This window comes from Anguilla anguilla, chromosome 13, assembly GCF_013347855.1.
Source record: "Anguilla anguilla isolate fAngAng1 chromosome 13, fAngAng1.pri, whole genome shotgun sequence".
Lineage (NCBI taxonomy): Eukaryota > Metazoa > Chordata > Actinopteri > Anguilliformes > Anguillidae > Anguilla > Anguilla anguilla.
Window position 1 is genome coordinate 5,596,487 of NC_049213.1, and position 12,533 is coordinate 5,609,019.

General features: G+C 46.1%; 1 protein-coding gene across 4 annotated transcripts in view; it reads left to right on the forward strand.

Moving 5' to 3' along the window:
• The window catches only part of LOC118211048 (membrane-associated guanylate kinase, WW and PDZ domain-containing protein 1), an 84,826-nt gene that overhangs the window by 22,834 nt on the left and 49,459 nt on the right, over positions 1–12,533 (forward strand). For all 4 annotated transcript variants that reach the window (XM_035387786.1, XM_035387785.1, XM_035387787.1 and 1 more), the window contains exons 2-3: positions 3,642–3,931; positions 10,598–10,714. In XM_035387786.1, coding sequence (XP_035243677.1) covers positions 3,652–3,931; positions 10,598–10,714 — 397 coding nt within the window. In that variant the 5' untranslated portion in view covers positions 3,642–3,651. The remainder of the gene's footprint in view (positions 1–3,641; positions 3,932–10,597; positions 10,715–12,533) is intronic.

Below are 12,533 nucleotides of genomic sequence, written 5' to 3' on the forward strand. Positions count from 1 at the left end.
TTCTTCCGGCTTTTCGAGCCAGGCCGTAACAGTCGCGTATGTGTGGGGTATATATGTATAGTGTAACCAGCATGGCTGAATGATTTAGCTCAGCTACGAAGGAGTATGTATTTCTCCCGGTAGTGCCGGAGAGTGAAGCACAACTTCAGCTCTTAAGCGACACATGCAACCAAGCTAGCTATTCTTCCACTACCGACTATACTATGAGTGTGTTGTAGTTAGGGTTGGAAAGTTAGTCGGGGGAGAGAGGGAGGGAGAGAGGAAGACCACGTGTGCGATTGTATCGGTTCCATCGCCAGGGCAAACGATTTTAAAGGACAAAATGGGAACACGCGATATCGCATTAAACTCAACACTGACTAAGCTAAACTGCTATTGCCTGGAAAGTTTGCTCAGTCTTACTGTCGGCCCATTCACGCAGGTATCGGTCTGCGGTGTTTGCTGTGGGGTCAGTCTTAGCGTTGTGAAATCGTGGAGGTTTCCAGGTGTGAGGCACGCACGCCGAGTCATTGTTCCGTAGCAGCGGCCATGTTGTCCCCCCCCCCCCCCGGTCGGTTTTCGGAAAGGGATGGGCTAGGCTAAGTCGCCTCGGGCAAGCTAAGTCGGCTGAGCCTGGCTACTGCGTACAGCGACTTTATCTGTGCGTCTGTGCGTTCTGCAAGCCTTTGAATTAGAGTTCTACAGAGTTACGAGAGCTTGAGTTAGGCCCATAGGAGTTCCACGGTATGTGGGAACTCAAAGGACAGTGATTGAAAGGGGCAGGAGACCATGCAGGAAGAGAGCGCGCGATTGCTGTCCCTAACTTTTATACCTGCTGGAGGGGGGGGGGGGGGATCTTCGCACTGGTGGTGTGTGACAAAGATCTAGAATGCTGCGTGCACTGATGATGTCATCAGATGTGCTTCGCTTTTTTAGAGTCATTCTTTTCCTTTGGACGGTGCAGTATGACCGAGTCTACTTACAGCTTAAATCCTCCTCTTTCATGCTACACATGTACCTCCTGTGCCGCTCATGTTACATGTTCCTCCATCTGGCACTTATATTGTGCTTTGTATTATTATCTTTATGTTGTAACTTGTCATGCCTCCCAGTTTGGCGTAGCATAGGTTAGGTCAGAGAGTAATGTTTAATGTGCGAACTGGATTTAATGTGTTCATGACTATGAATAACTGTTACAAATCTACAAAAATGTATTTGTGGGAAGTCTCACCTGAGTCCAGCTCCATGATCTTCTGTAGAAACAGAGAAATCACAGTATTAGTGTTAGTATTGGTATTAACATCTGCACAACTGAACATAACTCCTTCTAAATGACTGTTCTGGTCAAATAGGACCTTGTACACTTGTTCCATACTTGCTACATTTATCTGCAGTTCTCTCTGCTCTTTGGAAATGCTGCCATTTTGAATGTCGGTAACTGTGTCGTCGTCAGGGATAATCCTCTCTCTGATTACCCTCAGCTTTATGACGTTCGGCTGCCATATTCCCAGCAATTCCTGCTGTTCTGCTCTGTCTCCATGGAACCTCTTTCAGTCCTAGAGGAAAATAGTCATGAACAGCAATGTCATCTGTAGTCAACATGGATAGGTGGATTAGATGGCTTCTAAGTACAGCATACTGTACTCTGCCTACATGCCTAGAACACAGTTAATCAGTTTTGCTACCGTTGTGGTATTTACGGTCGTTTTTCTCTGTCCAGTTGACATAGACTCATCGCCCAGCTTCAGGCATGGTCAGATCTTGGACAGTTACATGATCATAGTTGTGGCTCTGATTATATTTTGATATATTTACATGGCCCATAGTTGTGGCTCTGATTATATTTGATATATTTACATGGCCCATAGTTGTGGCTCTGATTATATTTGATATATTTACATGGCCCATAGTTGTGGCTCTGATTATATTTGATATATTTACATGGCCCATAGTTGTGGCTCTGATTATATTTGGTATATTTACATGGCCCATAGTTGTGGCTCTGATTATATTTGATATATTTACATGGCCCATAGTTGTGGCTCTGATTATATTTGATATATTTACATGGCCCATAGTTGTGGCTCTGATTATATTTGATATGTTTACATGGTCCATAGATGTAGCTCTGATTATATTTGATATATTTACATGGCCCATAGTTGTGGCTCTGATTATATTTGGTATATTTACATGGCCCATAGTTGTGGCTCTGATTATATTTGATATGTTTACATGGTCCATAGATGTAGCTCTGATTGTATTTGATATATTTACATTGTTGTCAGATGTGGCTCTGATTATATGTTCTTCACATTCTCAGAAAAAAGGTATGAATTTTAATGAATCTTTTTTGCTTGTAAAATGCACTTATTTTAGTACCCACAGAGAACGTTATTGTATTTTCAAGGTACATTTGGCAAATTTGTCCCCTAAAGAACAAAATGTACCTCCACTGTACCCTTATTCCTGTGTGTAATGACCCGGAGCTCCTCCTGCATCACACTGTCTCCTTTCTCTCCCCCACCTCTCGGACCTTCCATTTCCTTCGGGCTTTGCCTGAGATTTATATCAGGTTTATCAGGTTATGCGGATTCCTTTGAAGTGATTAAATAATTTGTCTTGTTGTTGTATTTACATGTTAGCTGAAAAGAACAACCCACCCGGAGTTTCTATCCTTCAGTTCGAGCTGTGTGAGAATGTTTTGTAGGCACAATCTTCACATGCGAATCTTGTATTTAATGATGCCATTTGTGCTCAGAGTTTGCGAAGCAGTGCTAAAGATTTTCTGTTCGTTTGTAACGAGCAGAAAATGATTTATTATTCTGCATATGGGTCTGGCCTATTGAAAATGATGCCATGCTTTAGATATGTTTGACAGTTCCCAAAAAGCAATTTAGCAGGTGAGAGACACTGTATATTTAATCTCTAAAAATGTATTATCTAAACATGCTTCTTTTATTATAGAGTATACGTGGCATACGACAACGTCATACTACAGTGAAATTATAATGCATTTAAATTTCTGTATATAAAACTTATTTTAAGTTTACTTTAAAACTTTTTAAAGTAAACTTTCAGTGCTATTTAAGAGCCACTATCCAAAGAGACCAAAAGGCTGAGCACTGTACAGTCTAACCGAAAACGTAGTTCACCTTGCAATGGAACAGACACACATTGCAGTGACTGTGGAACAGACACATTGCAGTGCCTGTGGAACAGACACACACTGTAGTGACCGTGGAACAGACACACACAGCAGTGACTGTGGAACAGACGCACACTGCAGTGACTGGAACAGACACACATAGCAGGGACTGTGAAACGAACACACATAGCAGTGACTGTGGAACAGACACACACTGCAGTGACTGTAACAGACACACACTGCAGTGATCGTGGAACAGACACATTGCAGTGACCGTGGAACAGACACACATTGCAGTGACTGTGGAACAGACACATTGCAGTGACTGTGGAACAGACACATAGCAGTGACTGTGGAACAGACACACATTGCAGTGACTGGAACAGACACACATAGCGGAAACTTGCAGTGGAAGGAAGGATCCCTGACCTTCTGTCCCTGAATGATTACATCATAGTTACTTGGTGATGACATCACTCACCCTGTCCCTTGTCTCCCCCCCCCCCTCCTCCAGCTCATTTACCATGTCTAAGGTTGCCGTCAAGAAACTGCACTGGCGCTCCAAGGTGCAGGAGAGCTTCGTCCCTCTGGGCGGTGCCTCCGGGGAGCTGGGCGTGGCCATTGGGGGCGGAGCCGACTACGGAGAGTTCCCATTCGTCACTGCGGCCCCTGGGGGCGGGGCCACAGTGGGTGACGTCATCCTTGAGATCGGAGGAACGCCCGTCCTGGGAATGACCCTGGGGGACGTCAGGGGCGTTCTCAATTCCTGCCCCCACCCCATCCGCATCAAGACCGTCTCACCAGGTACGCCTCCCTGCAGGTAGAGTTCTAAGATGTGAGAGAGCGGGAGAACTGTCACTACAGCAGGTGATACTGCCCCCTGGTGGTTTAATCCAGCTGCCTCAGCTGCACAGCCCTTTGGCACAGTGACTGCACAGTCCAGCTGCACAGGCCTTTGGCACAGTGACTGCACAGTCCAGCTGCACAGGCCTTTGGCACAGTGACTGCACAATCCAGCTGCACAGCCCTTTGGCACAGTGACTGCACAGTCCAGCTGCCTCAGCTGCACAGCCCTTTGGCGCAGTCACTGCACAGTCCAGCTGCACAGGCCTTTGGCACAGTGACTGCACAGTCCATCTGCCTCAGCTGCACAGCCCTTTGGCGCAGTCACTGCACAGTCCAGCTGCCTCAGCTGCACAGCCCTCTGGCGCAGTGACTGCACAGTCCAGCTGCACAGGCCTTTGGCACAGTGACTGCACAGTCCATCTGCCTCAGCTGCACAGCCCTCTGGCACAGTCTGCACAGTCCAGCTGCACAGGCCTTTGACACAGTGACTGCACAGTCCAGCTGCCTCAGCTGCACAGGCCTTTGGCACAGTGACTGCACAGTCCAGCTGCCTCAGCTGCACAGCCCTCTGGCGCAGTGACTGCACAGTCCAGCTGCACAGGCCTTTGGCACAGTGACTGCACAGTCCATCTGCCTCAGCTGCACAGCCCTCTGGCACAGTCTGCACAGTCCAGCTGCACAGGCCTTTGACACAGTGACTGCACAGTCCAGCTGCCTCAGCTGCACAGGCCTTTGGCACAGTGACTGCACAGTCCAGCTGCCTCAGCTGCACAGCCCTCTGGCGCAGTGACTGCACAGTCCAGCTGCACAGGCCTTTGGCACAGTGACTGCACAGTCCATCTGCCTCAGCTGCACAGCCCTCTGGCACAGTCTGCACAGTCCAGCTGCACAGGCCTTTGACACAGTGACTGCACAGTCCAGCTGCCTCAGCTGCACAGGCCTTTGGCACAGTGACTGCACAATCCAGCTGCCTAGGAGATGACAGGTAGTGGGAGAGTGGGGGAAACAATGTGAGAAGGCTAAAAGTGATGTTCCTTAAGCAAACACAGTGTGGCGCTGTGGTTCTCACCCACCAACCTCTACGTCATGTTAGGCCCCGGAAGACGGCTTGAGCTCTTTCACGATTTCTTATAATTTAATGCAGTTTTTTTTTGCTTTGGGGCTTATGCCTGTTCCACAGAGGGTTTAGTGTCAGTGGCCAGGTGTCCACGCTTTCAGGGTCTGGGAACAAACGCCTCCCAGTGGTGTATAATTTAACCTATTACACTGAGGCACACAGAGCCTCTTTCTTTAGGAGGCATTTTCCATGGAGCGCATTCCGAACAATGAAAGCGGTAGGAGGATTAATAGCTGGGTGTGGTGTGAACACCTGCATCGCTTTGGGGTCGGAAAGCTGACCAGGTTGTAGGCTTTAGTTTTAGCCCCAGTGCGGGAAAGGTAGGGTATTTAAACAGAATCCCTACATGCAGTATAAATGGCAAATGTAAATGTGTGAGAGACTTTGTGCGTTTCCTTGTTTGGGGGCGTCTGCATGGGGTGTCTGCCTGCATTTCCTGAGCTCTCCTGCTGTGTGGTCATCCAGCCACGCTGGCTGCAACAGCATACTTATACCAGCATATTATTATACCAGACTTATACCAGAATACCTACTGTACTACACTGAATCACTCTATCACCCCAGAGGTGGAAAATCCAGGTTCAGAAAGTAGAAGATCCTCTCTAGTATTTTGTTCCAATCACCTTGGATCTACTAATTAGCACAATTCTGCATCCTGGAGGTAGAACTAATTAGTGGAATCAGCTGGGCTGAGTTCACGGGTGGAAGAGACACATTTTGCTTTCTGACCCCTGGACTTTGCACCTCTGCCTAAATCCAGCATACCTGCTCCAGTGAATCATTTCCCACCCATCCCCCGCCCCCCTGTGTCACCTTATACCAGCATACCTGCTCCACCAAATCACTGAATCACTCCCAACCCTAAAGCCACATACCTGCTCCACTGAATCACTGAATCATCCTCCTACCTTATACCAGCATACCTGCTCCACCAAATCACTGAATCATCCTCCTAACTTATACCAGCATACCTGCTCCACTGAATCACTGAATCACTCCCAACCCTAAAGCCACATACCTGCTCCACCAAATCACTAAATCACTCCCAACCCTAAAGCCACAAACCTGCTCCACCAAATCACTGAATCACTCCCAACCCTAAAGCCACATACCTGCTCCACCAAATCACTGAATCACTCCCAACCCTAAAGCCACATACCTGCTCCAATGAATCACTGAATCACTCCCAACCCTAAAGCCACATACCTGCTCCAATGAATCACTGAATCACTCCCAACGCTTAAGCCTATCTCAGCATACCTGGTCCACTGAATCACTGAATCATCCTCCTACCTTGTCCCAGCATAGCCTACCTGCCCCCCCTCCCAGGCTTATACCAGCATATTATTCTTATATTATTCATTCATATTATGAATGCATAATTATTGATAATAACATCAAAGGGCCCTTTAATTGCGCTCTTTTTTTACGTTGTTGGCTTATTCATCTCATATGGAATGTTTATTAGGCACCCAAAAAAGTCCAGTGTGTTCACACAACACAGGTTCATAAACAGTTCTGCCTTTCTTTGCGTGTTCTGTCCATGTTGTGCGAATAGGAGTGCGCACGACGTGGACGGGCAAGAGACAACGACAACAGTGACGTCAGCGCTAACTGTGTACTTGTGTTTATGTGTGTATGCATGTCTATATTGTATGTATATATTGTATGGATTCCATTTTTACTTATTATTGACTGCTTGAATGTCCCCCCTCTGGGACATTCAAGCTTTACTTTACTCTACTCTACTCCACACTGGGACTGAAGTGCCGTCATCCCAGTACCGCCAAACCTCAGACTCTAGAACAGATGCTTCAACATCGCCACCCGTGGCCTCTGCCGTTTCCTTTATTGCATTTTTCTCTTTGTTTGCCGTGTGGATGCAGGTTAAAAGGATGCAAAGTGAAGTCGTTGTCGTTGTCGAAACGAACGTAGACGGGTAACACGATTGTGAAGGGAGTTTAAGCTTTGTCGGGAGTATTTATAGAGCGGGAGATGGATGTGTTTGCGCTCAGCCTCTCTGTTTGCCCATATGTCTCCCAGCCGAATCTTCCCCCCCCCCCCCCCCCCCCCCCCCCCCCCACCCCCACCCCACTCCAGCCTCCACAGCCAGATTGATGAGTGATTCAGCGGTGCCCACGGCGACAGAATCGCGTGTTTGTGTCTCTGAGGCATATGTTCCTCACTTCTGCAAGTTGAGGCGGATAAGGGTGTTTGCTAAGTGAATTTTATTTAATGTAATGTAATGTAAGTAGAACCAGGACTCTGCACCACAACTCCCAACTGCACAGGAAATATACAGTATATATCTTGTCTGGTGTATTGGAACCAATGAAATACTCTCAACAAGTGCGAACCCCGCCTTCTGGTCATATTGGCAGGCTCAATTACACCAGGCAAGATCAATAGAGCACAGAAAAGTATTTGAATCCAAAACAAATACGTATTTGACCCAGGTCTGATATATATATGTAGTAAGCAGCATAATGTTTTGTACAAAGGCATTTTTTTTCTTGGTTTGTCTCTGCATTTCACAATTTGTAAACAATCAATTAGTTCACATGTGGTTAAGGTGCAGATTGTCAGCTTTTATTTTTTTAAAGGGTTCTTTTAAAGGGTGTTTTTATACATATTGGTTTCACCATTACAGCACTTTATTATATGTAGCCTCTTCATTTAGGCTAAGTCAAGGATGCCATTATGAGGCTGAGGATTTCAAAAAAACTGTCTAAGACATTGGCCAAGCCTTAGGCTGACCAAAATCAACTGTTGGCACATCACTAAGAAGAAAGAGAGCACTGGGTCAATTCATTTATTGCAAAAGGCCTGGTAGGCCAAGGAAGACCTCTACAGTTAATGACTGAAGAATTCTCACCACAGTGAAGAAAACCCTGCAAACACCTGTCTGACAGATCAGAAACTCTCTGATCTGTCAGACGGATGTTTCCATGACTACTGTCCGCACAAGGCTTCACAAATACAACTAGTACCAAGGGTACACTGCAAGATGCAACCCCTAGTTAGCCACAAAAAACAGGATGGCCAGGTTACAGTTTGCCAAGAAGTATCTACAAGAGTTCTGGAAAAATATCTTTTGGACAGATTAGACAGAGATTCAGTCTTATTAGAGTGATGTCAAGAGCAAAGTGTGGAGGCCTAAAGGAACTGCCCAAGATCCGAAGTAGTCCCCCTCATCTGTGAAACATGGTGATGGGGGTGCTATGGGTTGGGCATGTATGGCTGCCACAGGTACTGGCTCACTTGTTTTCACTGATGATATAACTGCTGATAGCATGAGCAGAATGAATGCTGAATTGTACAGAAACATTTTATCTGTTCAAGCAAATTCCTTCAAACTCATTTGATGGCACTTCAACCTACAGCAAGACAGCGATCCTTACAACATACTGCTAAAGCAGCAAAGGAGTTTTTCAAACCCAAGAAATGGAGAATTCTTGCCTGACCAAGTCAGTCACCTGATCTGAATCCAACTGAACATGTGTTTCACATGCTGAAGAGGAAAGATAGTCAGCACCTGATGACGTTTATGGGTCACAGACATCAAGCAGTCATTGCATGCAAAGGATATTCAACAAAAAGTACTAATCACATCTACTTTCATTTACATTACATTAATATGTCCCAAACATTATGGTGCCCTGAAATGGCAAATCCTTTAAGAAAAGCTGAGAATGTACACAACCATGTGAATTGCTTGATTAAAAATCTAAAATTTTGAAGTACCGAGACAAATGAAGAAAAAAACATTATGGATGGTAAGCTATATATAATATCACAGAAACAACTCTACTGGGAAAAAATTAATGATAAATACTAAAATAATAATGAAATAAAATAGTTTCTTATCAGAATTGAAGTTTGCTGCTGCATTCTGTAGAATTTAATGGAATATACAAAATAATATTACAAATCAAATAAAATAATGATAGGGGTCTGTACCATATATAATCTTGCAATTGCATTCTGAAGCACTGTTTACTAAATGTTAAATAATACGAATAATGAAAATGAAATAATGAAATTGCTCCATCCAGTGCTAATGTGTGGTGCTGTGTTGAGGAGGTCTGTGTGTTTCTAGCAAGGGGAGGCGGGCACCAGGCCCTGGCTGCCATGGCAACACGCATTAGCATGGCACTAGAGTGCCAGGGCCTTGTCTCTAATCGCATTTACACGCGTTATTTTATAAAGCGTGTGTTCTGACGCCTTTTAGCAGCGCAGACAGATTGTAATGATGGCCAGTTGGGGGGGGCCTGCAGGGTGTTTGTTTGTTTGTTTGTTGCACTTAGCAGACGTAGCCAAACGAAACCCTGGCCAATAAGGAACGTTTCAGGAACGTTTGCGGAAACACTCCAGTTACATTCCCATTTGGCCGTGAGATTCTTTTTGAAAAGAAATTTCCTCTGACGAATATTGCGGAACCGTGTCCCATATGCCTACCGGTTCATTTGTGAAGCACCGGGGAGGGTGAGCCCCAGTAACTCATGTCCTAAATCTGAGTATAGATACGCCAGATTAGTTTATGGAATAACTTCTGCAACTCAAAATTTGTTAGAAGAGTGAATAACTGTTCTAAGACCCAACTGAATAATGTGTGCGTTCCCTACGCTGTGTGTGTGTGCGTGTGTGCCGTACACCCTGTGTGTGTGTGTGTGTGTGTGTGTGGTTGTGCGCGTGCGTGCGTGTGTGCGTATGTGTGTTCCCTACACTTTGTGTGTGTGTGTGTGTGTGTGTGTGTGCGCATGTGTGCCCTACACTGTGTGTGTGTGTGTGTTTGTGTGGTTGTGCGTGTGTGTGTGTGTGTGTGTATGTGTGTGCCCTACACTTTGTGTGTGTGTGTGTGTGCGCGCATGTGTGCCCTACACTCTGTGTGTGTGTGTGTGTGTGTATGTGTGTGCCCTACACTTTGTGTGTGGGTTTAAAATGTTTAAAATGGCCTCTGATCCTCTGTACTTCCTCACTGCTCAGTCTTTCCAAGCCGCCTGCAAGCTGTAGACTGATTGATAGGTGTTCACTTTAATCAATACTGCACCGAGAAGTAGAGCTTCAGAGGTTTCCTATTGGATTATGACCCTTTTTTAGCATTTTTAGTGCAAGAGGCTTGTTTTAGAGGATTGTGGGAAGTGTATTGATCGGGGGTGGCTGTGGATGTGCCTGTCTAAATTTGTGTGTTATGTGCTGGGATATTGTACATCCTCTCAGTGTGGCTTAGCTGGCAGCCAAAGCAGTATGAGTAAAGTATACAAACAACATGTAAAATATGGCCTTCAGTCTAACAATGACAGTACTGTTTAACATATAGTCATCTCTCTCTCTCTGTCTCTCTGCCTCTCTCTCTCTCTCTCTCTCTCTCTGCCTCTCTCTCTCTCCCTCTCTCTCTCTCTCTCTCCCTCTCTCTCTCTCTCTCTCTGCCTCTCTCTCTCTCTCTCTCTCTCTCTCTCTCTCTCTCTCTCTCTCTCTCTCCCTCTCTCCGTTCTTCCCTCCCTCAGGCTCTACACTGTGTAAAGATCTCAGGTTGTACCTGAGTAAGTGCTTCACCCCCGGCTCCATGGATAGTCAGCTGCAGCAGGTGATCCGGGAGAACCTCTACCTGCGCGCCGTCCCCTGTGAGTGTCCGCACCGGGGTGTGTGTGTGTGTGTGTGTGTGTGACTGTGACTGTGTGTGTGTGTGTGTGTGTGTGTGTGTGTGTCTGCACTCGGGCCCCGTCCCACGCCGGGGTGTGTGTGTGTGTATGTGTGTGACTATGAGTGTCTGTGTGTGTGTGTGTGAGACTGTGAGTGTGTGACTGTGAGTGTCTGTGTGTGTGTGTGACTGTGAGTGAGTGTGTGTGTGTGTGTGAGTGTGAGTGTGTGTGTGTGTGACTGTGAGTGAGTGTGAGTGTCTGTGTGTGTGACTGTGAGTGAGTGTGTGTGTCTGTGTGTGTGACTGTGAGTGAGTGTGTGTGTGTGTGTGAGTGTCTGCACTCGGGCCCCGTCCCGCTCCGGGGCGTTTGTGTGTGTGTGTGTGACTATGAGTGTGTGACTGTGAGTGTGTGTGTGTGTGTGTGTGACTGTGTGACTGTGTGAGTGTGTGTGTGTGTGTGTGTGTGACTGTGAGTGTGTGTGTGTGTGTGTGACTGTGAGTGTGTGTGTGCATGTATCCTGCATATATATATGTATATACATATATGTGTGTGTCTGTGTGTATATATACTTGTATATGTGTGTGTGCGTAATGTCACGGCTCTATGTAGTACTTTATTTTGTAAGAAGAATTTGCAGCCCATGGACCCAGACCGGCCTCGTACCACCCTAACCCTTCCCCTCACCACACAGCCCTCCTCAGCCCTCAGGTCTAATATCCCATTATGGCATGAAGTAGGTCAGCAGCACAGCCTAAGAAAGACACAATATACAGGGCACTGTGTGTCCCCATTAACATGGAATTGTACACACACACATGCGCACAACATACGATGTACTGTGTGTCTGGAATTGTAATCACACACATGCACATAAACACACACACAGTGTACAGTATTCTGTGTCCTCCTATTATGAGGGAATTGTACACGCACTCACTGTCGCACACAGACTCACACACACATATTAGGCAGTATACTGTGTCCCCATTAATATTTTCCACACAGACACATACGCATGCATGCACGCGGTGTATAATATAGTGTTTTTCTATTCATATGGAATTGTATACACACACACATACACACAAATGCGCACGCACACACACACACACACTGAAACAAATGCACACACACAATCACATACACCTACACACACGTGCACACGCGCACTGAGACACACACACACATATGCTCACACACACACACACACATGAAAACGTTCTCTTTCACACACACTAATGCATACACAGCTGTACACACACGTGTGCGCACACGTGTACGTGTACACACACATGCACACACTCACACACAAACACACATGCATGTACATGCTCATACACACACACGCACATGCACATGGACACACACGCACACACACACACACACACACACACACGTGCACAGAGTTGACAGTCCAATGTGAAATTTTGCCCAGTGTGTGTTGGGAGTGTAACAGGACACAGTGTAATGGGATGCAGTGTAATGGAATGCAGTATAATAGGACACAGTGTAACGGCACACAGTGTAATGGGAGCACAGTGTAATGGAACACAATATAACAGGACACAGTGTAATGTGACATAGTGTAACGGGACACAGTGTAACAGGACACAGTGTAATGAGGTGCAGTGTAACAGGATGCAGTGTAACAGGACAGTGTAACAGGATGCAGTATAACAGGACAGTGTAACAGGATGCAGTGTAACAGGACAGTGTAACAGGATTCAGTGTAACAGGACAGTGTAACAGGATGCAGTGTAGCAGGACAGTGTAACAGGATGCGGTGTAACATGACAGTGTA